The sequence below is a fragment of the Centroberyx affinis genome, unplaced genomic scaffold, assembly GCF_046629955.1.
Source record: "Centroberyx affinis isolate AG114_WGS23_722 - 3 ecotype Tasmania unplaced genomic scaffold, CSIRO-AGI_Caff_v1 ptg001394l_1, whole genome shotgun sequence".
NCBI classification, from domain to species: domain Eukaryota; kingdom Metazoa; phylum Chordata; class Actinopteri; order Beryciformes; family Berycidae; genus Centroberyx; species Centroberyx affinis.
The window spans coordinates 186,732-208,097 of record NW_027279876.1 but is presented as its reverse complement, the minus strand read 5'-3'; the positions used below and the strand labels follow the sequence as shown (position 1 = coordinate 208,097).

The window sequence follows — 21,366 nt, the reverse complement described above, 5'->3', positions numbered from 1 at the left end:
ACACACACACAATCCGTGACCTCTGTCGGATCTCATTCTCTCCCTCTCCCTTCTTTCCTGTCTCTCCACTGTGTAAAGTATTAAAAAAAAAAGCCAAATGCCTTAAAACTAATCTTTTAAGAAACAAAGTGTTCCGCTCTAGTATACCATTAAGGAGTTGTAACAGTAATGACTGCCAAACCCGCAGGCTGTATAAAATGAGATCAGACCACATCTACACCTACATCTGTTTACTCTGGTAGTCCTGATTTCTTTTTTTTTGCGAGTGTAACACAGCGGCTGAGGTGGATGAGGTGAATTAGTGACAGGAATGAGCCGCTAACACATCGCTCATTCTCTCTGTCGACTGTTTGTAGTAGCACATATTACACTTGTTATGCTGCCATGATAATGTGTTTCCACGCAGTTTTTCATAGGAGTCTTTGACTGTGTCATGGTCTTCAAGAGACAAAATCAACCGGGGCGCTATGAAACTGTTTTCTGTATTGGGAAGTACTGTATATGAGTAATAAAACAAGGTAAAAGTTGTATTGTTGTGAAAATTTTAATCTCTCAAAATCCTCTCTTTGCATGCAAATGAGTTTTGATGAAATTAGAAACTCAGCCTACTTCTGGGTTCTTCGTCCATAGTTGTAGGCTATATGGCGATATTGTTTTATGATTGTAAGACAAGAGCATTTTAGAATAAATCACAATGCATAAGCAGTGCTTTGTAATATGCTATAAACTATGTTAGCTAATGGTTAAGTTGCAAACGTTAGCTAGCAAGACACGTATACGCTACATGACATGAGATTTTGCATGTTAGCAGATATCGTTATATATCAAGATTAAAAATTGTATGATTATCGTGGTATTACTTTTGTCCATATCACCCAGCCCTATGTGTGTCTATGTGTGTTAGTTCATTTCACTCTTTCGCACTCTCTCTTCTACATACACACACGCACACACACTCAAATCTCTCTTGCATTTGTTGGTTAACCATCCATCCGTAGCCTTGAGAAAAAGTTTGGGAACATGTCACATTCTATCGGATCAAACCTCCTTAATATAATTCCCTCAATTCTCTCTCTCTCCTTCTTTTATTCCCTTTTCTCTCTTGTTGCACCGACTATGGATCAGTCTGCTTCTGTTTGTTTGTTCACTCATCTGTTTGTTCATTAGTTTGTTCGTCTGTCATGCAAGATATCTCAGACCCCGCTGATTGGATTTTGACAAAATTGATGAAACATCTCACCATTGTATCAAGCCATTTTCAAAATTACACTGATTGGCCCTAGGGGAGCGATACAATTTCAGGTTGAAACAAGGTTACAAGAAAAAAAAAAAAAAAAAAAAAAAAAAAACGTTGTTACCTCGCCTTGCATGCCTTGGAGGTGCATGAAATGATCCATTGTCTGTCTGTCATGTAACCCTGATGAAACCTTTGCGTTTCAGCAGAAATGCATTGTTTTTTTATCTACCAACAAAAAAATATGGAAACATTCATTGACCTCCAAGAGTAGCTAAATGTGTTCTTCTAGGTCAAAACAAAATTATTAGCCATAAAGAGGACTGCATCATCACTGTTACCTCGCTATTTGTCTGTCTCTTTGTCTTTCTCTCTCTCTCTCTCTCTCTGTTTCGATATGTGTGTGTGTGTGTGTGTGTGTTACCCATGGTCCTGGTGTGTTCCAGGGGGTCTGCAGTGAGGATGGGCTCTGTAGCCTTCGAGGGGCGTCCTACACCAGCCTGGTTAACAGCACACACCCTGAACTGGTACATGGTTCCTTCCTTCAGCCCAAACACCGGGTAGTAGCACGTTTTCTGGACCAGCTCATTGCAACGCACCCACTGGCCCTGACCTATGTCACATCTGGGGAGAGAGAGAGAGAGAGAGAGAGAGAGAGAGTGAGAGAGAGAGAAAAGAAGAAATTAGTCCTGGAGATTTAACATTTAAACAAGACTCAGCAAGACTCTTTCAATACCCCTTTTACGAGATGGAAAGAAAGAAAGAAAGAAAGAAAGAAAGAAAGAAAGAAAGAAAAAAAGAAAGAAAGAAAGAAAGAAAGAAAGAAAAAAGGAAGATGTATGATTTCACATTTTATGCAGTGTGTGACATTATCAAACCAATTTTAAATCATTTCAAACTGCACAAAAGAAACATTTCAGCCAGTAAATACACAGCCAAGGTCTGTAATTCTGTCCAGAATCCATCATGTGAAAATAATGGGTCTACACAGTAAAATATATTTTTAAAGTAGAATCGGAGCGCAGATTATACAACATCGATAATAAACTGCTGCCACTTGCAGTAAACAAATACAGCAAAGACTGGAGGTTTCAAACCGTAAGGGGGTTGCTAGGGAACTGGGAGGTATCTCGCTCTTTCTTGGTCTCTTTCTTCCTCTACCCAATATCTAATAACATTCATGAGTGTAGAAGTTATGTCTCCCACACTGAGTAAACCTGAGTCACATATGCAACCACACAAACACCATCACACACACACACACATGCACACACACGTACACGTATAGGGAGATCCTGATTGATCGGTGTCACTGATAAGTGAGCACCTGTTCTCCTGCGGGAGTCTTTGACTCTGGTGTTAACATAGTGTTGAGGCCGATAATTACCATGTATATCATCCATCTCCTCTGAACTCTGCCAAATGGATATTACACCACCGTTGGCTGCCACCTCCGCCATCTTTATCTGCCCCAATCCAATTTCCTCACCCGCCGCACGCAGACCAAGATGTGGTTCAGCAGTCTAGTCTTGCTAACTGTCTATTGTTGAGTTGAAATACAGAAAATATAGCTGTAAGTAGACCTAAGATAAGCCATACTGCTGACATTAAGCCAATGCGATTTCAATGCGAGAGATCTCATCTCTGTTCAGTATATTTTTGGCAGTGGAGAACGAAATGTAGTCCAAGAACCTTTCATCCAATTCTTCTCTCATTTTGGCCAATTCACCACTAAATCTTTGTTCCTACTGAAGCACAAATGTGATTAATCAATACTGAGCTCTTGGTCTTACCTAAATACAATGTAAATCCCTGCCTGGCAGCCACAGACAGACTTATAAGCCACAGCCGACATTTACCAGGCTGGTGGCTCCAGTTAACGTTAAAAGTGCTGCCTTCACTTATATCATCTTTTTCTGATCATTTAGGATTTTTTTATATGCTCCAACGTTGAATACCCAAAGGTAAAAAGGTAGCACACACACAGATCTTCAGGACAAAGTTGACTAATCTCAATTTCACCAATTTATTCTAGCCATGTCAACAAACATGCTAATGTTATTTTGATCCTAAATCATCAATGGGCTACATCAGCAGTAGCCTATCATGAGTAACAGATGTTGGACACTTAGCCCGTAATTCGTCACTTTACAGACAGTAAGATACTTTTTGCTGGGATCTTTATGGTGTGAAAGACACTAAATTATTGTACTTTAAATTTTCATGTATTGATGATCAGGCCTATCTAAAGGAGACTAAGTAGAAATCTGAATTAGAATGATACTTTAAGATGACTCAAAACTTTAATAAGAACAAATAATTTGCTTTACTTTCAGGCCACCAAGCATTTTGTAAGAGCACGTGCCAGTGGTGGCTGATTTTATGAACCTCTTCATTTGGGAACAAACTCATGAAAGGGGATAAGATGGGACATTTAATACATAGCACTCTTTTCCCGGTGTACCTCTCCACATAGTAACCCTGGACAGGGCCAGCTCCATCTGCGCTGGGCGGCTCCCAGCTCAGGAAGACGTAGTCCTTGTTGATATCAGACACCTGGACTGCCAGGGGAGAAGCTGGACCTCCCATCACTGCAGCTGAAGCATCTGGAGGTGGAAAGAACACAGCAGGTTGGAGGGGGAGAAAAGTTGAGGGATGAGATGAGAAGAAACAATGGACAAGAAGTATAAGAGTGTAAGATGGGGAATGAGAAAGGGATATGAGAGAGGGATAGGAGTGCAGAATGGATGGAGAAGGGAAGGAAAGAGTGAGAGAAAAGGAAAAACACGGAAAGTGAACAATGAGAGAGCGGGAGGGAGAGGGGAAAACAGAGGAAGATCGAGAAACAAGAGACGAGGAGCTAAAGACAGGATGACGTAAGGAAAGTGTGATTGTGGCAGAATTAAAAGTAATCCAGTGAATGTAATCCACTGCAGCTCACACACACAACTATCTAGGCCAGAGAGTGAGAGAGCAGGGCAAAGGCAGAGGGGGTGCGTTGAGATTAACAGGTCGCTATGTTACTAGACACCACAGCCAAGTAAAAAAGTGCGAGAGAGAGAGAGAGAAGGAGAAAAAATTAAATGAGGGAATTACGTTAAGAGGATTGAAGTGATACGATGTGACATGTTCCCAAACTTTTTCTTGAGGCTAGGGATGGATGTTTTATCAACAAAAGACTCCAGTCAACACCAAGCACATCTCACCCTCCCTCCTTCTCCTCCTTAAACCCAAGACATCACATCTTCTTCTCATTCTCCTTTTTTTCCCTCTGCTCTCCTGTAGGCTACCTCTTATTTGTAATGCAAATATGACGGGTGAATGAGGCAGAAAAACCCACATGCGGTGAAGTTAGCTGGTTCACTAATTACTACCTCTGGCTCCAGTAAAGACCGAGATCCTTTAATAAGACAGGAAAGTCTGAGCCGTGCTTTCAAGGAAGCCGAAATCTGCATATTTCTCTGCATAGAAATATGTGTGCGTGTGTGTGTGTGTGTGTGCGTGCGTGTGTGTGTGCAGGCGCTCGCAAGTATAAATTTTCTGTGTACGTGCACACCGAGCTCATGAAAAATTCAGTGGACATTAATGTGAATGTGGCGGTTGAGGTGCAATATATACATGAGTAAGGGTTGGTGTTATATTGAATCACACACTTGCCAAGCCCCCTTGCAGGGCCGCCCAGACACATTTCAAAGCTTTGATGAGTCAAGTGGGAGTTATTTTCTGGTCTATTTGCATGCTGCAAACAATGCAAAAGAGCAAATAGCATAGCTGTTTGCGAACAGTAAATAGTTTCACTGCAAATGTTAACAAGCTTTCTGCAGCAGCACACGTTGATTGATAGTCTAATTTCCCCATAAGAATCAGGGTAAGTTTACTGACATGAAATTGGAGTAGAACCACAACCTGGTAAATAAAAAGTCTGTAAACTCGAAAACACTTTACTGTATATTCCTCTTGGAGAAAAATAATGTCTCTCTGTGAAATTCACTGTCAGTATTTAAAAAATAAAGATGATTCCATCTGCGAAAACACAGCTGTTTCGCATGCAAAGGTCTCTAGATGACTCATAAGTTTACTGACAGCCAGTAATGTGTTTTGCTTCTGTGTCAACAAACATTTTATAGGAGTAGACATCGACTTTTTTTCAAAGGGTAAATAGCTAATTGCATCATTTGTAAGGCAAGTTGGCAGGTTGTTTAGGGAGGCCACCTAATAGCTGAACAGTCGGCTTGATCTTCAGTGCCAACAGTACTCAAGCCTGCCTCCATGTATATGTAACTACCGAAATTCAAAACTTACTGAAATGATAAAATACTGTGATGTAGATAGAGATAGATAGATAAGATAGATAGATAAATACTTTATTCATCCCTTTGGGGAAATTCAGGTGTCCAGTCGCTCACACAATCTGTATTAACATATAACTATAGATTAAAGACAATACACAATAAAAGAAGATAATTCAGCATGCACAGGTTTAAAAACCGAAATTACTTAAAAGCAAAGAGTCATATAAATAAATAAATAAATAAATGAATAAAAGGTGTTAATAAAAAGTATCACATAGTCCTTGAGGATTATTGCACAGTCCAGTAATATTATTGCACAGAGTCCACATAGTCCTTGACAGAGTCAAGCCTACACAGATCCAGTAGTATTATTTTCCAGTCCAGCAGCCAAGGTCATGAGCCCCTGCCATTGACTGAGGTGTTTTAAAGTCTGATGGCTGTGGGGACAAAGGATCTCCTGAACCTCCAGAACACAATTGCAGTTGCTTGCAATATGTAATCACGGTCGTATCGGAAAATAAACCCACAGATATTCAGTATAAAACTGTCTTGAACGGCTGTATTCACAGTTTGGTGCTTATATAAAGAACATCCTAAACACTTCATTGTAAAACACTACAGCAATATTTTGTGTATATATTTTGAGTAGCAGTGTGTCCTCACCCCTGACGTAGACGAAGGCGCTGTGCTCCTGCACCCCGTCCCAGGTCCTCAGGCGGACAGAGTACACGCCCTCATGCTCCTTGTGTGCGCCTCTCAAAGTGAGGGAGGCCGTTTCGCTGGTCGTCTTAATGTCCACCCTGCTTGACTGATGCAGCTTGACCCCTGTAGGATGAGTGGATGGGTACAAACAGCAGTAATAACCGGCTACCTCTTCAGCAGGTACAGAATCTACAGTAAGTTGCCCAACGTCAGTCTAGTATGACTAGTATGACTCGTCTTCTACTCACCATCTCTGAACCAGCTGACCTCCTGCTGGAAGGGCAGCAGGGCCGAGGAGAAGCCACACTGCAGGGTGAGGCTCCCCCCCTCCTTCACCCAGGTTGGGGGGAAAGTGGCGCCAAACTGGGCGTCCTGCTCCAGCACCAAGGCTAGGGTGGAGGGGGTGAGGAGGGAGGAAGGGAGGAAGCGGAGGTGAGGAAGGTGGCGGTGGAAAAGGTAGAGAAGGAGGAGGTAGCGGTTAGTGGAGGAGGAAGACAAGGTTGAGAAGGAGGTGGTGGTACAGAGAGGAGGAGATGGTAGAGGGAAAGGAAAAGAAAAAGGGTAAGGTAAAAATAGAGGAATAAAATTGGTAGAAGAAAATGGGGTAGGAAGAAGGATAGAGGATGAAGGAGAAACAGGGGAACAACGTGATAAAAAAAGAGGAGGGGGTAGAAAAAGAAGGAAAAATGATAAACACACTTTTCATAAACCATACGCACATCCACTTTTCTCTATGGTGCTGAGCAAAGATAAAATTATAGATATCCGAAAGTATGCCCAGACACAGCATTACTGCTAAAAAAAAATAAAAATAATAATAATTATTCAGACAGTAATACATTTTGATGCAGCAGAGTGATGCAGCTGTGTACAGGCCTCCTTTTGGACCTCTACAAAGAGAAGAAGTTTGACAGGTAAAGGAGGAGAAGAATAAGAAAGAAGAGAAAGAGCAAGAGATAAGTGACAGGCGAGAAGAGCTACACTGATAGCAGATGATGTGACATGAACGCTCATCCTACCACCATCTCCTCACATTGTTAATCCCGACCAAGATGGCTCTCACGTCTCTATACCGTCGAGTACAGTTACGCTACGGTGACATCAATTTCTCATTATTCCCAGCAAGCCAGAAGTAACAAGCTTTCCCCCTCCTCAGTTTCTCTCACTTGTGGCGGGGAGCGAAAATGAACGAAGCAAACCAGAGGGCCTTAATTAACTAGAAAGAGGGTCTTATATGCCGACTGGCACAGCCATAATGGAAAAAGTCCCCCTGCTCCATCTCAGGGAGCACAGAGACCAAGGACAGCCAGGAGAGACATCCCCCAGAGGAAAAAAAAAATAAACAAAGATGAAAACGAGAGAGAAATGCGACTGAGGACAGCAGAAAAGCCGGAGCCGATGTGACAATTTTTTGAAAGTACACCGTTCCTGACAAGCTATTCCTTCAGCTACCCTTTTCGCGGTTGACAAAGCACTGAAGCGATGCAATTTGTGAAGTGAAAGCTATGTTTGCTACAAGGCCTTGACAAATCCTATTTCTCAGGGATGAATCTGAGGGGCAGTGACGCGTTTCTTATAATGATCTCATTCTAATGAACAGCCCAGGCAATCACAGGGACGCGTATAGCTTTAATAAAACGCACCCCTTAGATCTTTCGTTCTCAATCACTCAATCACTCTGCCCATGTTGATGATTATGATAAATTCGCCACAGTTGCTCTTTTGTTTCGTGAGTAATTCTTGTTCGAAAATATGATCTGCTCTTGCGGGCTCCTCATGAGATAATGAAGTATCAGCTGCATGAAAATGGCAGCATGCGATTCCTCAGCCCATTTTCTCAGCAAGCAGGCCCTGATAGCATTACACGCTGATAAAGCTTCATTCAAAATGATTGCCATTTAATTTCTCAGGGCGTGTGGGGGATGTTTCTATTGGCTGGCATTTATGCAACACTTCTGTAGAGGCGGTGATGTACCGGTAAACAAAAAGGTGGTTAAACTATTGAACTCCGGGCAGTGATCACCACAAAGTGAACAACAAAAGCAATTGTATTTTTCAGTTGTAGTATTTCTTAAAAACACATTTCTTCATGTATTCCCATACTTCTTAACTTACTATGAATTGTTTACACTTTCACAACAGCACACCCTCCCCCTGCAACTACTCCCCCAGGCCTTCGCTGCAAATAATAAGTTCTTAATCCATTTGTCTTATTACTTGAGGATAAAAAAAATCATCCCTGTGTGTGCAACAGGTTGTGTTTATTTCAGCCATTTTGTCTCCTCCTAAAAGTAAAATCGAAAATTGGCACAGATAGGTCATTACTCTCTGTCCAATCTGTGGGAACTGACCATAATTTCCATCTTAAAAGCAGATTAGAAACCTAACCCTGACTTCAACCCTAAGCTCTACTTCTTTGGAGGCCCAAACCTAATCTTAAATAGGGACAATTTTCTTTAACATTGATTTTAGAAAATATAGCAAATTTTGTCTTTTCTGCTTGACTGGGAGCTGAAAGCCCCGTAGATGGGGGCCGTGACATCAAGTTAAAGTAAAGGATTCTGGCTCATTTTCTGAAGAGTGCCGTCGCAGCTCTTACAGCCCAGTGGATAGCTGGCCCGATCAGGACTGAGCGTAGCCTCCTGTGGATGTACAGGCTGAACATGTCCTGATCCCCCCCACTTGGTGAAGGCTAATCTGGGCCAAAGAGTGCCACAGCCAATATGTGATGCTCCACAGCTTGGAGCAAAACTGAATAAATCCCCCACTGTCCTTGGAATGAAATATACATGACTCTCACTGCAGCTCACTTGGTACCAATTCTTTCATTCCCTACTGCAGCTGTCCCACACATAGTCTTACTTACACCCATACATCTACGGACATGCACACCCACACAGAAACACAAACTCCAGTGATGCAAAAACACCATCAACACTCTGCTCCCTTTCAAGTCATCCAAATCTTTCTTTATGAGGTGCACAGCAGCACCCAGCGCTGTGTCACTGCCTTCAAAGCCACTCAGCCCTCCTTTTACTGGAGGAGAGAAGAACTTCAAAGGCGACACTTTTCATTAGCCATTGGCGTGAAACTTACCAGGGGTCTGCGAGCGCTCTGAACCAGCCGCGGCTCCTTGATATGCTGAATGGCAGAGTGGTGGAGAGGGAAGATTGGAGAAAGGGAGGCAGGCAGGGTGAGAGATTGAGAGAAAGACGGAGACAGGGGAAGAGAGAATGATATTGTGAAAGAAAAAGGGGAAGAGATAGAGAGAGAAAGGAGACAAATCAATCCTGGCAATGCCCCATTTATGCAAGTCACATCTAATATTCCCTTTAACCTATTTTTAACAATCGAAGGGGAGCCTGTGAAATATGGATGGCAAGGAGAAGCCTTGAAGTGTCTCATTAAGGCTCTCACCATCTAATTGATCTACAAAGATATGGCACCTTGTTACCACTAGACTCTGTGCCCCCACGCAGTTTCAAGAAAGGCCGGGTCATTTACAAGCTGAGAAAGGGAATAAATACCATCTTGTAATATGAATGAAACCTTCTGTCACAGCGTTGTAAGGTTGTAAAGCTGTGATGCTCACTGTAGATTTTCGAATATTAGTCATCACCATGACTCGTGATTCATTATAATTCATTATGCATGTTGTGTGCTGACCCTAAATGCATTTTTCTGATCTGAGGGTTGTAGTCAAGACCATAAACATTATATATATTATGTCTTCCTAAATGTAGAAATAATGCTTAAGGAGTTTCTTAAGGCTCAACAGAGATGTAGGATCTATCTGCAAGACCTTTAACTGGCTATTCCATAGGACTTGACTAATCAATGCATAGCAGTTTGAGCACCATTACAAACCTTACACAGGTGTAATCACTTTTTCTTTGTATTGCTGGAGAGAATAAACAAAGTTTGAGAAAAACGTATCTTTGAAAATGAAAAAGGAAGGAATAGAAGGACTAAATAGCAAGGAAAAAGTCAAGTCAACAATAGATCTTGTTTGGTAGGTAATATTTGGCCCACTATAGCTAGCTACTGCAATCTATAGCCTGGGTAGCTAGTAGCTAACTAGCTAACATCCCTGCTAAGTTCAAACTATTGTTTGCTGTTCCCAAGATTGCTAGGTAATTGTCCCCCACCAAAGGGGGGACTATGGATTGGTCTCCGTCTGTTAGTTCGTTAGTTAGTTTGTTTGTTAGTTTGTTAGTCACACTGTAACTTTGACTTTGTGCCGCTAGGGGGCGGCATTGACAATGAATGGGGACTCAGTGGTAAAGCAATACAGTTAAAGTGATCATAGTTATTTTCTAACTTCATCTAGGGAGTTTTTCCTTGCTACTGTGCTGATGCCTGTTTAGTAGCCTACTGTGCTAATGTGTGCTCTTTGGGGATCAAGACTGGGTCTGTATTTATTTTGTTTTTTATTATTCTGTTATTTCATTCCTATGTTTATGTTCAAGCACTTTGTGACATCTTGATGTTAAAAGGGCTTTATAAAATAAACTCGATTGATGTATGTGATACGCTGCTGTATTTATTGTGTTATTGTAGTTATGGTACAGTTGTTGGACTGTTGTACTGTTATTGCACTCATCACTGCACTACCACTGTGCCATCAGTGTTGACTACTTATATCATATTACCACTTACCTACTGTGCAATACCATATATCACTTATCATTTAGCATTTATATTATTCATAACACTCTAGCTCCTGGTGTTGTATGTTATATTGCATATTGTATTATAAATTGTATTGTAGTGTACATTGTGTAATGTACGGATTGTATTTATTGCGTATTGTAGTTCTTATATTTTGTACTCTACTGAGTAAAAACAAGACAATTACAGTTACTACATTTCAAGATATAATGTGTAAACCTTATTCTGAGGAGAGTAGGCAACAGAAATATATGGTCAATCTGTCCTTTCATTGTCCCATACGAAAATGCTTATACAATTTCACTCATATTTCAAGTACACTCAGCAATCACTGACTGACCCAAGGGTGGAACTACATCATTGGTGGGGGACAACATGTTTACTATTCGCTTGTTTTATTCTGAATTCTGAAGTTCTCACTTATGTGTTGAAGTAACGCTGTATATGCCAATTAGAGATCTATTCCACGAGTGTGACACAAGTTCAAAATGGCCGCCAATAGCGGCCTGGCATGTAGGCATGTGACCGAGACAATTGTTCTTGAAACCAAACTCAAGATCGAGACTACATCCCTGGGAGGGGGAGTTGTGTATTAACCCATCTGTTATAATCTATAATGAATTTCCAGCAGGGGAAAAGGGGGTTGGGAGGGGGAATATACAGCATGAAACAGGCTATTACTCACAGTTCACCACCAATGTCCCAAACGTGGTAGCTTCACCCAGGGGGCTCTTGGCTATCACTTTATACTCGCCAGCATCTTCAGGAGAGCACCTGGGAAAGAAATAGGACGTTATGTATCTGTGGAAGGTGGTAGCAGTTCAAGATTGCGCTGAAAAAAAAAAAAAAAATCTATCAGCAGTGTTATGAAGCTGTGATGCTCACTGCAGATTTGTCAGCAGTACTGCACCAGTCTGTGCTGTGTCGGATAATAAATCATCCCCAAATCCAACTTAGAGGACCAAAGAAAGAAAGGTAGAAGGGCTTTTTGGTGGTTCACCCCCGGACCTGTCAACAATGATTGACTCTCAACCACTTCTCTGCATTCAGCTAATGGGACAGTCCTGACCAACAGGGAGTAAAATTCATAAATTTTTCATCTGACAGACTCATTTCACCTCACAGGACCCAACATTTCCCAATCTCACTCACAAGTTCTTTATTTATTTATTTATTTTTTATTTTAACCTTTATTTATCAAGGGTAAAGTTTCGCTCTATCTCAGCGCTGCCCTGCTTCACATTCACACAGTTACATCTGGAGGATGGTTGCTGATGGGAGGGGAGAGTTTTATGATTCACTTTCTCTGCCCAAATGTTCCCACCCTTAATCCGGGATTTAAACCGGCGACCTACCTTCTGATCTCCAGCGAGTTAAGCCCAAACTTCTGCTGCAGACTGTAATTCCATGGCTGGCGAGACACATTCAGCGGCACGCCATCCTTGTACCTGAGATGAGCGAGTTGAAAAGGGATCCGAATGAATTAAGAATTTTGTTCTTGAATATCAAAGTAAAGGCGGACGACAGGCAGCACTTGGGTGTTCTGTGCTCCTGCCCACAAATTACTTATGCACATCTTTCACAAATCAACAGTTAGCTTGACTGAGTCTATTACGGCGAGAGAGAGGGCCTTTGATCTCTCATTCCTTCTTGAGCTGGGTATTGTTGAGGGCCTCTCGCAGCTCATCGGGCTGGATGGGTCCCATCTGGGTTGGTTAAACCCACGGGCCGCAGGTTATCGGGATCTCGGCTTAGGTTCATGAATACTGAACACACACACCCGCTCTTTTCATCAGCTAGTCTCTTAGCAGCTCAAGTATCAAGGTCTACATTTTGGCGCATTGCCTGAATGAACACAGGTAATTTCAGGTTAATATAGGGGGCTATATTCAACTCAGAGTTCAGGACTGGTGTCATGAGTCTCATGTGCTCTCGCGAACCGCTCACAGACTTTTAGCCACTCCTTCATATTCAACCACTGCCACAGTTAGGTGTAGATCCTTACCTACCTCTATAACTCTCACACCTCTATACCTCTAATGATCTTATGACAAATTCAGTATTTTAGTGTATTATAGATGAGTCATGAATTAGTGATAAAAAGTTCATGCTATACAGTGGGAGTGCATATCATTATATAGTTTCAGCTCCCTGAAACTGTCAATCTTGGACAGATAATACTTTTTTTTTTTTTAGCTCCAATCCACTCCGACCCAGTGAGAGACTAAATTAAAATGACACCAGCCTGCGCTATGACCTCAGCAACAGCATTTTATATAAACCGCTGGAAAATGAATCACAGGAGGTAAATGGGATTCATAAGAATGGAGTGCAGGGGAGAAAGAAGTTCTTACCAGGTGACCTTTGGGGCTGGACAGCCCAGGACGGTACAGGATAGTTTGACCGTCATGCCCTCCCAGACAGTGTGTGCCCGCAGAGGGATTGGGAAGTCTGGAGCCTTCTGACTCAGGTCCTCCAGGTATTTCAGATGGGCAGATGCCTTCTTTTCCGCCTGGAACACAGACAGATCCAGGAGAGTTTAGAGTTCACAGTTTAGAGTTCATTTATCTACACTTATGAGATATGATAAAATACAAAATGAACAGAGAAAAAATATCTCTTCAAAAGAAACAAAAAACAAAGAGAACAACCGAAACAAAACAAAAAACAAACAAACTGCAAAAGAATTGGATAAAAGAAACAAGAGGACATAGATTTCAGATTCAGATTTAATTTATTTAGCCCTTTACAGGAATTTGTCTTGCAAGCACTGAGTCAGACATTTGCAGACATTTAACAAAGATAACATTTAAGACACAGAACAGACATAAACCACACAACAGGAATGACAATGTAACATTTCAACATACAGGTAAGCTAGGTGCTGCAGCAGGTTAGGGTTGTGATCATAACATAACATTCAGTGGGTAGTAATGCTGTAGTGATTGGTTCAAATAAAACCCTGCCTTGATGGTTGAGAACCTCTGGTTTATATACAAGCATTAGGTTCACAAAGCTCAATACATGGCGATACTGGATATTGCTATGGATCATTCCTGTGACCATCACCTGACTCTTACCTGCTTGCGCAGGGCCATGCGGTCGATGCGGGTGCGTATCACATGCTGGTTCCTGATCACTCCGATCTCCACCTTCTCAGCCTCGTTCCCAAACATGGTCCACTTGTCTCTGTAGTACTCGTCGTCATCAGCAGCCATGGTGTCTTTCAGGACCTCCCTGGTGGAGTGGACAAAGTTCTCATGGTGGAGCATTTCAAGGTTTCAGGACAACTGGATTTACTATTATTTGTGTAATTCGGGGTTAATTAGGGGTGGGCCGAAATATGGTATGTATTGAATTGTGAACCCCATATTGTGTATCGAATTGTATCGTGAGATAATTATATAAGGTATATAAGTATACAGGCTTTAACAGGCCTACCATCCCATCCCTAAATTCTGTTTATTGCTTTGTTTTAGTTAACAGGGGCAGTGGATAACAACAATCCCAGCAGAGTTACAAACTATTAATTTGCGTCGTATTTACAGCAAAATAGCAACATTCATATATTTATAACACAGCAAAATACTACATAAATATATACCTTTGTACCATTGTATGAAGTAATACTATGCATGCAATGTTTGTTTGTGTGGCAAATGAATAAACCATTTCATTTTTTAGGAAAATAAGTTGTACCAAGACTGCAGAAAGCTACATAAAAGCAAAACACACTTTAAGATGGCAATACCCATTTGATTTCAGTCGGCACAGAAATAGATATACAAGCGTTTAGATTTAGAAATATTTTCAACCAAGACCAGAGGGAAAATAATCAGCTTCATTTGAAAACTATGATTAGGCTGTCAAGACCACCCAGGCTTCAGAGGAGGTGACCGGAGAAGAGACAGGGCTTCAGAGAAAAGTAACATGGTTCGAACAATAGCGGTCAATCTCTGAGAAAACAAACAGCAATTTTACATTGATTCTTGGTGCTTTAACTTTTCTGTCTGTCTAAATCCATTTGGAGACACATGCTAGTCTTGTGATATTTGGCACTTTGTCATTTGAAAAGCTCACTGACGAGGTCGGTGGTTTGCAGGCTCCATTTACACCTACGTGTCATTTCACATGAGCACCATACTCACACACGTTCATCGGTTTTGAGAGGTTGGTCTTTTATAGCTGGAATATCAAGCCTCACTGCCACTGCTGATTCACAACAATATGACAAGATGCAGCGCCGCTACTGAATCTTTCACAGGATGACGTCCGTCTCTCCAGGAACTCCTCAGGTGTGGACAGTTCAAAGTGCTGCTGTGCTATTGGCTGTGCGACATCCTTGGCATCCACGGCTTTGATCAAGTTGGTTGCCATGGAGATGGCCGGTGGTGATGCTCTACTCACTCAGAGGATCACAAACTTGATCTCCCTTTATCTGGGCAGCAGGGTGCCGTAGTGAGAAGCAGGGTAACTGTCCTTCGACTGAAGGACTGGGGTTCAAGGCTTCTTGTCAACAAGCCTCCTCACTGCTGAAGTGTCCTTGAGCAAGCTCCAGGGTTGCTGGTCTGCAGCTGACCCTGTGCTCTGGTCTCGCTGTGGAGGGTGATATGGAAATGCTGAATTTCCCTACAGACATCATTAAAGTATCACATCATTAGTATCTGGGATACACCCTGTGGCGGTGCATAGTATGTATGAATACATCCATATGCAAATGCACACGGAAATGCACAGTCACTTGTGTGCATATACTGTACATATGCATGAATGAATGAATGAATGAAGATACATATACTCTTACAAATGTGCACAAACACACACACACACACACACAAACATGCGCAATAACGAATTCTGCCTGCCTTTTAAACGCAGCTTATTAATGCTCCACTCTCATTACCAGAGGGGTGTGTATCCTGAACCATCTTTTGATTGACAGTCCCCGGGGCTTAATTATTTGAACACACACTTCACACGCACATTGCCACAACAAACAGAGAGGCAGAAACTTAAATATTCACAAACACTTCTCCATGCTTTGATGGCCACTAGAGCATAAATGGCCCTACAAATGCTTGTGATAATTCAGTCAAATGCACAAACAGCACCAATAAATATGCAAATAAATACGTACACGCGTAGATGCATATGCAGACACTTGTGCACGCATTCGCTCTTTCCTTCCTTCTCTCTTCTTCTTCTCTCTCACATACACACACACACAGACACACAGGCATGCAGATGCACATTCTTGACTTTTTATGCCACAGGCTTGGTAAAGTGTGCGCCTGTCAGTGTTTTTAATCTCTGTGGGTCCAGAAATTCGAGGCCCTGAGGGGAACGAACCCTTGGAACACATCAAGTCAGTGGGTATGAGAGAGTGCTATGACTTACTGCTCTAAATGGAAATTTTAATATCGCTTTAAGTTTTGAGGAGAGGCTGACCCCCCCCACCCCCCACCCCCCCCACCGAGACAAACAAACCAGGCATGCGTGAGTCATCCACATAATTTACATCTTAAAACTCTAACTAAAAGCAGAAGGTAGTAGAGGGGAAAGAGGGCTTGCTTGAGAAAACGGGGAAGTTGCAAAGGATGGAATAATGTGCGTTATGTGAATCAAACATTAGTCTGTAATTGGAGCCAAACGTACAAACGCACAAACATCTAGGCACACACGCACGCAACTCAAAACAAATGTCATGCTCCCCCATCCTGCCACACTCGGGCCTTCCAGAAATAGTATGCCAATCCTTGAGAGCTTTCTAGTTCATCCTTCCGTCCTTCCTCTCTCATCCTGGGAGGACTCAATCATCTTCAGCGTTAGCAGATTTCCATCCTCCGTCCCAAAATACCCATCCTCGTCACATCCGTCTCGCCACTTCTAAGGGGTATGAGATTTGTGGAGAATTGCGGCTCCGAGGGGAAATTACGCTTCAGAGGGACTCGACCTTGTTAATGCCAGAGGTAAGGGGGATTTAACAGGTGGGAAAAATCAAAAGGTGAGGTAAGACCGGTGAATTAGAGCTGAGCACGGCAGCAGCTGAGGAAAGACAGTCGGTGATGAGCAAAGAGGGGCGGGGGGAGAGGTGGGGGGTTGTGGGAGAGGGCACCTAATGAGATGCCAAGTTGGCGGGGGCACATCGGTGCAGCTGAGGCTCATTACTGTCAGATGTGTTTTGTCTTTCAAGAGGGGGTGATTTCACCCTCCATGACTTCCCCCCTTTTCACTCTCTCTCGGCGACTCTATCTTCTCATGCTATTCATCTTCTCCTCCGATACTCTTTCTGACCTCTGTCCGTCTATTTACCGCTGCCGGCCACTTGACAGTTCTTTGCTTCCTTTCACGGCTTGAAGAAGAAAACATAATATCGGTGTTATTTTTAGCCGTGATGAGGACACGTCTCCATACAACAGAGATGTCAAATCCTTTTTGACACCACAAGGATCGAATCAAGCTCTGGATGAAGTGGAGGAGAGCAGGAAAGAAGCTGCAGCTGAGTGTCCCCCGTGTGAAAGTGCTATTGAATCCCGACACAGATAATGTGTGACCCAGACAGGGGCAAGGTGCCCCCAGAAGAGGGATTTTGGTAAAGCAAATCATGTCACAAGACGCCATGTTCCCTTGGCGTCCCTGTTCTCTGTGACCTAAACCTCCCCATTCTGGGAATTATTTTTAGATATATGACATCCTCTCCATGACAGCTGAGTATTAATCCCGCTCCTTGCAACATGATCATAAGAGACTTTCAGTAAAAGATGTTCCATACACGTCATCATCAAAATCCTCTCTGATTCCACTGTGTTCAACACTTAACACCAATTTTCACTGATACATATATGAGTTAAAGCCTTTACAGACTGTACAGGAGGGAAATTAACTCCACTGCTACACAAATACTTGGGTATCACCATTGACAACTTAATACTGACATTATCTGCAGGAAGGGGCAACAAAGGAAATTAGGTGTTTTTAAGGTAGATAAAAAGATTATGACTCTTTTTTATGAATCATTTGTTTAGTCTGTTTTATTGCTCTCCTTGATTGCAACCTGAATATTCAAATAAGAAACTCAGCAGAATTGTGCAGATGGCAGGCAAGATAATTTGTGACATTACTGTCTGTCAGTCTCTCATAAAGCCTGGTCTATTCTTGACTGATCAGACCACCCACTTAACACCAGCCTCTACCATAAGACCGTAGATTTAGACCTCCAAGGGCTGGATAGAAAAACTCCTTTATTCCCAAAGCTATAAAACAGCTAAACTCAAACACATAGGCTCAACCGTCTTAGGTGTGCAATATAAATGGGTTTTGTGTATATTACTGGCATCTGTGTTTTCATACTTAACATATTTTCTGCTATTGCTGTGTATATTAGGACTCTGCTATATGTTTGCTAACTGTTAACTGGGTACGATGGTGTTTTATTACTCCTGGCTGCAAAACTAATTTCCCTGTTGGGACAATAAAAGTACTGAACTGAACTGGACTGAAAAAATGTCAGCTAGAATACTGCCACTGGATGTGACCTATGTGGTCCATAGCTGCCTCCCACATGGGGGGTCCTGGTCTAATCACACTAGCCAAGCGGTGTTCTCTCTCAAGTGCGAGAAATCTGATGATTAACATCAGCTGCTTCTACTTCTTCAACGCAACATTCTCCTTTCGTTTCTGGTGCGTGAACACACGTTATTGTCTACACAGGGAGGTTATATCATCAAGAGAACATCAAGAACAAGAGATACTGAAATGAGCATGGGTTAATCAGGGCTGGAAGAAGTATTCAAAATGTGTACTTGAACAACTGAGCTGAAAGTGAAAGTCCTCATCTCAAATATCACTTGAGTAAAAGTATCAACTGTCAGATTTACTTAAGTACCAAAAGTAAAGTCGAAGGCTGAAGTAAAAGTCGTGGTCACAGTGATGACTGTTGTAACGACATCATGTTCAGCCATTTTTGAGGAATTTATAACAAGTCAGTGTATGGGAAATGTAGTGGAGTAATAAGTAGGAATATTTTATTTTAAATGTAACAGAGTAGAAGTAAAAGTATGCCTTTATACAATTAATTAAGTAAAGTAACAACATATTTTTCCACAGTTACTTTCCACCCCTGGTTAATAATGAGGAAGATAGTTCTTTCCTCCTCTCCATCAGTACAAATGTACAAGGTTATTCAGTATCATTCAATTCAATGGTTATGGCTTATTGGCTACATGACATCCTTGAGATGAGAAGTGATGGGACAATTCCCCAGCTGGCCTATTTCAAACATCTGAGGGCAAAGAAAGAACGCTGATTTCAGTTGTTTATTAAGACTCTCCATTGACATAAAAGGACGGCTCAAAAAAGATAGCTCTTGTGCTATAATAGCCTGCGGGGCAAAACGCCAGTGAAACTTGACCCACTCCTCCTTCTCAAATAAAGTGGAGAGCGAGAGAGAGGATGTGGAGGTGACTACTGATGGGATGAAGTAGAGTCCCACTGAGGTTCATGACAAGCACAACTCATCTAGGAAGGAAGTCCTCTGGAGAGAAGTGCAGCCTCGCTCTCAGTCTTTCTTATATGCATATGAAGGAGAGATGCAAAATGGCAGCGGGCATGGATGACTCAGGGAAAAAAAACTGGAAACAAATTGTGCCAGAGACGCCATTGTGCCTGAGTACTGCAGATGGAGACGATTTGAATTTGCCCTGTGGTGCGACTGATTTGTTGTTGGGAACTTTGGCTGTTGCTATGCGAAAGAAATTTGACTGTGTTGTCTTGAAAAAAGTGTTTCAAGCATCTTTACTGCTTTTGCTGCATTATTTCAGTTATCAACTGGGACATCTATTGCATCCATTTAGTGTGAGTCATTTTTCTATACTGATTACAAATTGCTCTAAAATATGTGAATTTGTTGCCTATTAAAAAACATTTATAAGGTAGGCTATATTTGTAGGATAAGATGTGTTACTAGCATGTTAGCCTTGTTAATGATTTCTAAAACCATTTGCCATCTATTGTGTTGGATCTGAACTCTCACCATACCATGTCCTGTGGCGGGGGAACTTGCCGATGTTCAGGATCTCCTTGACGGACATCAGGTCACCGGAGATGATGGGATAGAAATCAGCATAGGAGGCCTCTTCATCACTGTTACATCAGGAGAACATTGGAGAAAAAAAAACACAGCAAAGGCATGCCTGATTAATGGAGGATGTTGTAGATATCATCGAATAATAAAGGTGAAATATGGCCAAATAAATATTCACACCTTGTCACTCCCCACACTGATCTTTTGTTTTATTGATGGATGGAAAGAGTGCTCATATTAACTTGCTTATTAACAAGTTTGACATGGTACAGCGCATTATCCAATTAGAAATTCATCAGACCATTATTCTCCTCAGCCACTAGAAAGCAGCAGCGGCTCTCCTATTCTCCATGTGAACAGTAGGGGAGGCCATACATCAGAGGGAGCGCTGCTAATGTAGGCAAACATAATATGCATGAGCTTTGATTTATTCAAGCACTCTGGGGATTCAGTTTAAAACTGGCAACTCCTATCTGATCTCCAGACAGAAAACTGCTTTAATGGATATCTTCTGTCTCCTCTTTCCCTTCTGAAGAGCCAGCAAGACAAACAGTGACAAACCAAAATCAAACAAAGCAACATAAACTGCAAGGATCCATGAAAGACAGGCCCTCTTTGAAATATGATGTCAACGCTGTTTGTCACACTAATACCCTCTGTCAATCCCCGCAGCCCTACAGGCCTAAGCAAGCTCAGTGTGTGGCACAGCATTGATTTGTCACTGCTCAGTATGTCAACAGGCACTTCCACTGTTCAAATCTTGCAAAGAAAATTGCGTGTTCCACCTTGCTTACATTAAAATAGGGCACTTATGCAAAATGGTCAACTTTGTGAAGGTGTTGTGATTTCAACTTTCATCCTGAGACAAGAATGAGAGATGCAAGTTAGAGATCAAGATATAAATTTCTGTGGCAGTCCTATCAACACTGGCTAGGTTTTTATGTTTTATATGCATTTACAGCTATAGCTATTGTGCAGAAATTGTGTAGGTGGACGTTTCAGCTTATTTTGAATAAGGAACACTGTGTTCAATGTTGTTAACACTCCTCGCAGTTCTGTTTTCTTTGGACAAAAATACTGCAGCTGGATGAGACCTATGTGGTCCATAGCTGCCTCCCACATGGGGGGTCCTGGCCTAATCACGCTCGCCAAGCAGTGCAGCGGATGACCTGTTTTCTCTCAAGTGCGAGAAATGTGATGATCATCATCAGCTGCTTCTACTTCTTCAACGCAACGTTCCCCTTTTCCTTACTGGTGCGTAAACACACATGCTATTGTCTACAGGGAGGTTATATCAGCAAGAGGAACAAGGGTTGCTGAAATGAGCATGAGACAATAACGAGGAAGATAGTTTATGATCTTTGTTTCATATGGGTCAAAGGTTA

General features: G+C 42.0%; 1 protein-coding gene across 1 annotated transcript in view; it reads right to left on the bottom strand.

The window, feature by feature from the left end:
* myom3 (myomesin 3) overlaps positions 1–21,366 on the bottom strand; it is a 50,894-nt gene that overhangs the window by 25,207 nt on the left and 4,321 nt on the right. Inside the window, exons 2-11 of the mRNA XM_071526199.1 lie at positions 19,936–20,040; positions 13,980–14,136; positions 13,254–13,411; positions 12,255–12,347; positions 11,585–11,673; positions 9,325–9,369; positions 6,477–6,617; positions 6,190–6,351; positions 3,699–3,840; positions 1,659–1,858 (exon numbers count right to left, since the gene is read on the bottom strand). Coding sequence (XP_071382300.1) covers positions 1,659–1,858; positions 3,699–3,840; positions 6,190–6,351; positions 6,477–6,617; positions 9,325–9,369; positions 11,585–11,673; positions 12,255–12,347; positions 13,254–13,411; positions 13,980–14,136; positions 19,936–20,040 — 1,292 coding nt within the window. The remainder of the gene's footprint in view (positions 1–1,658; positions 1,859–3,698; positions 3,841–6,189; positions 6,352–6,476; positions 6,618–9,324; positions 9,370–11,584; positions 11,674–12,254; positions 12,348–13,253; positions 13,412–13,979; positions 14,137–19,935; positions 20,041–21,366) is intronic.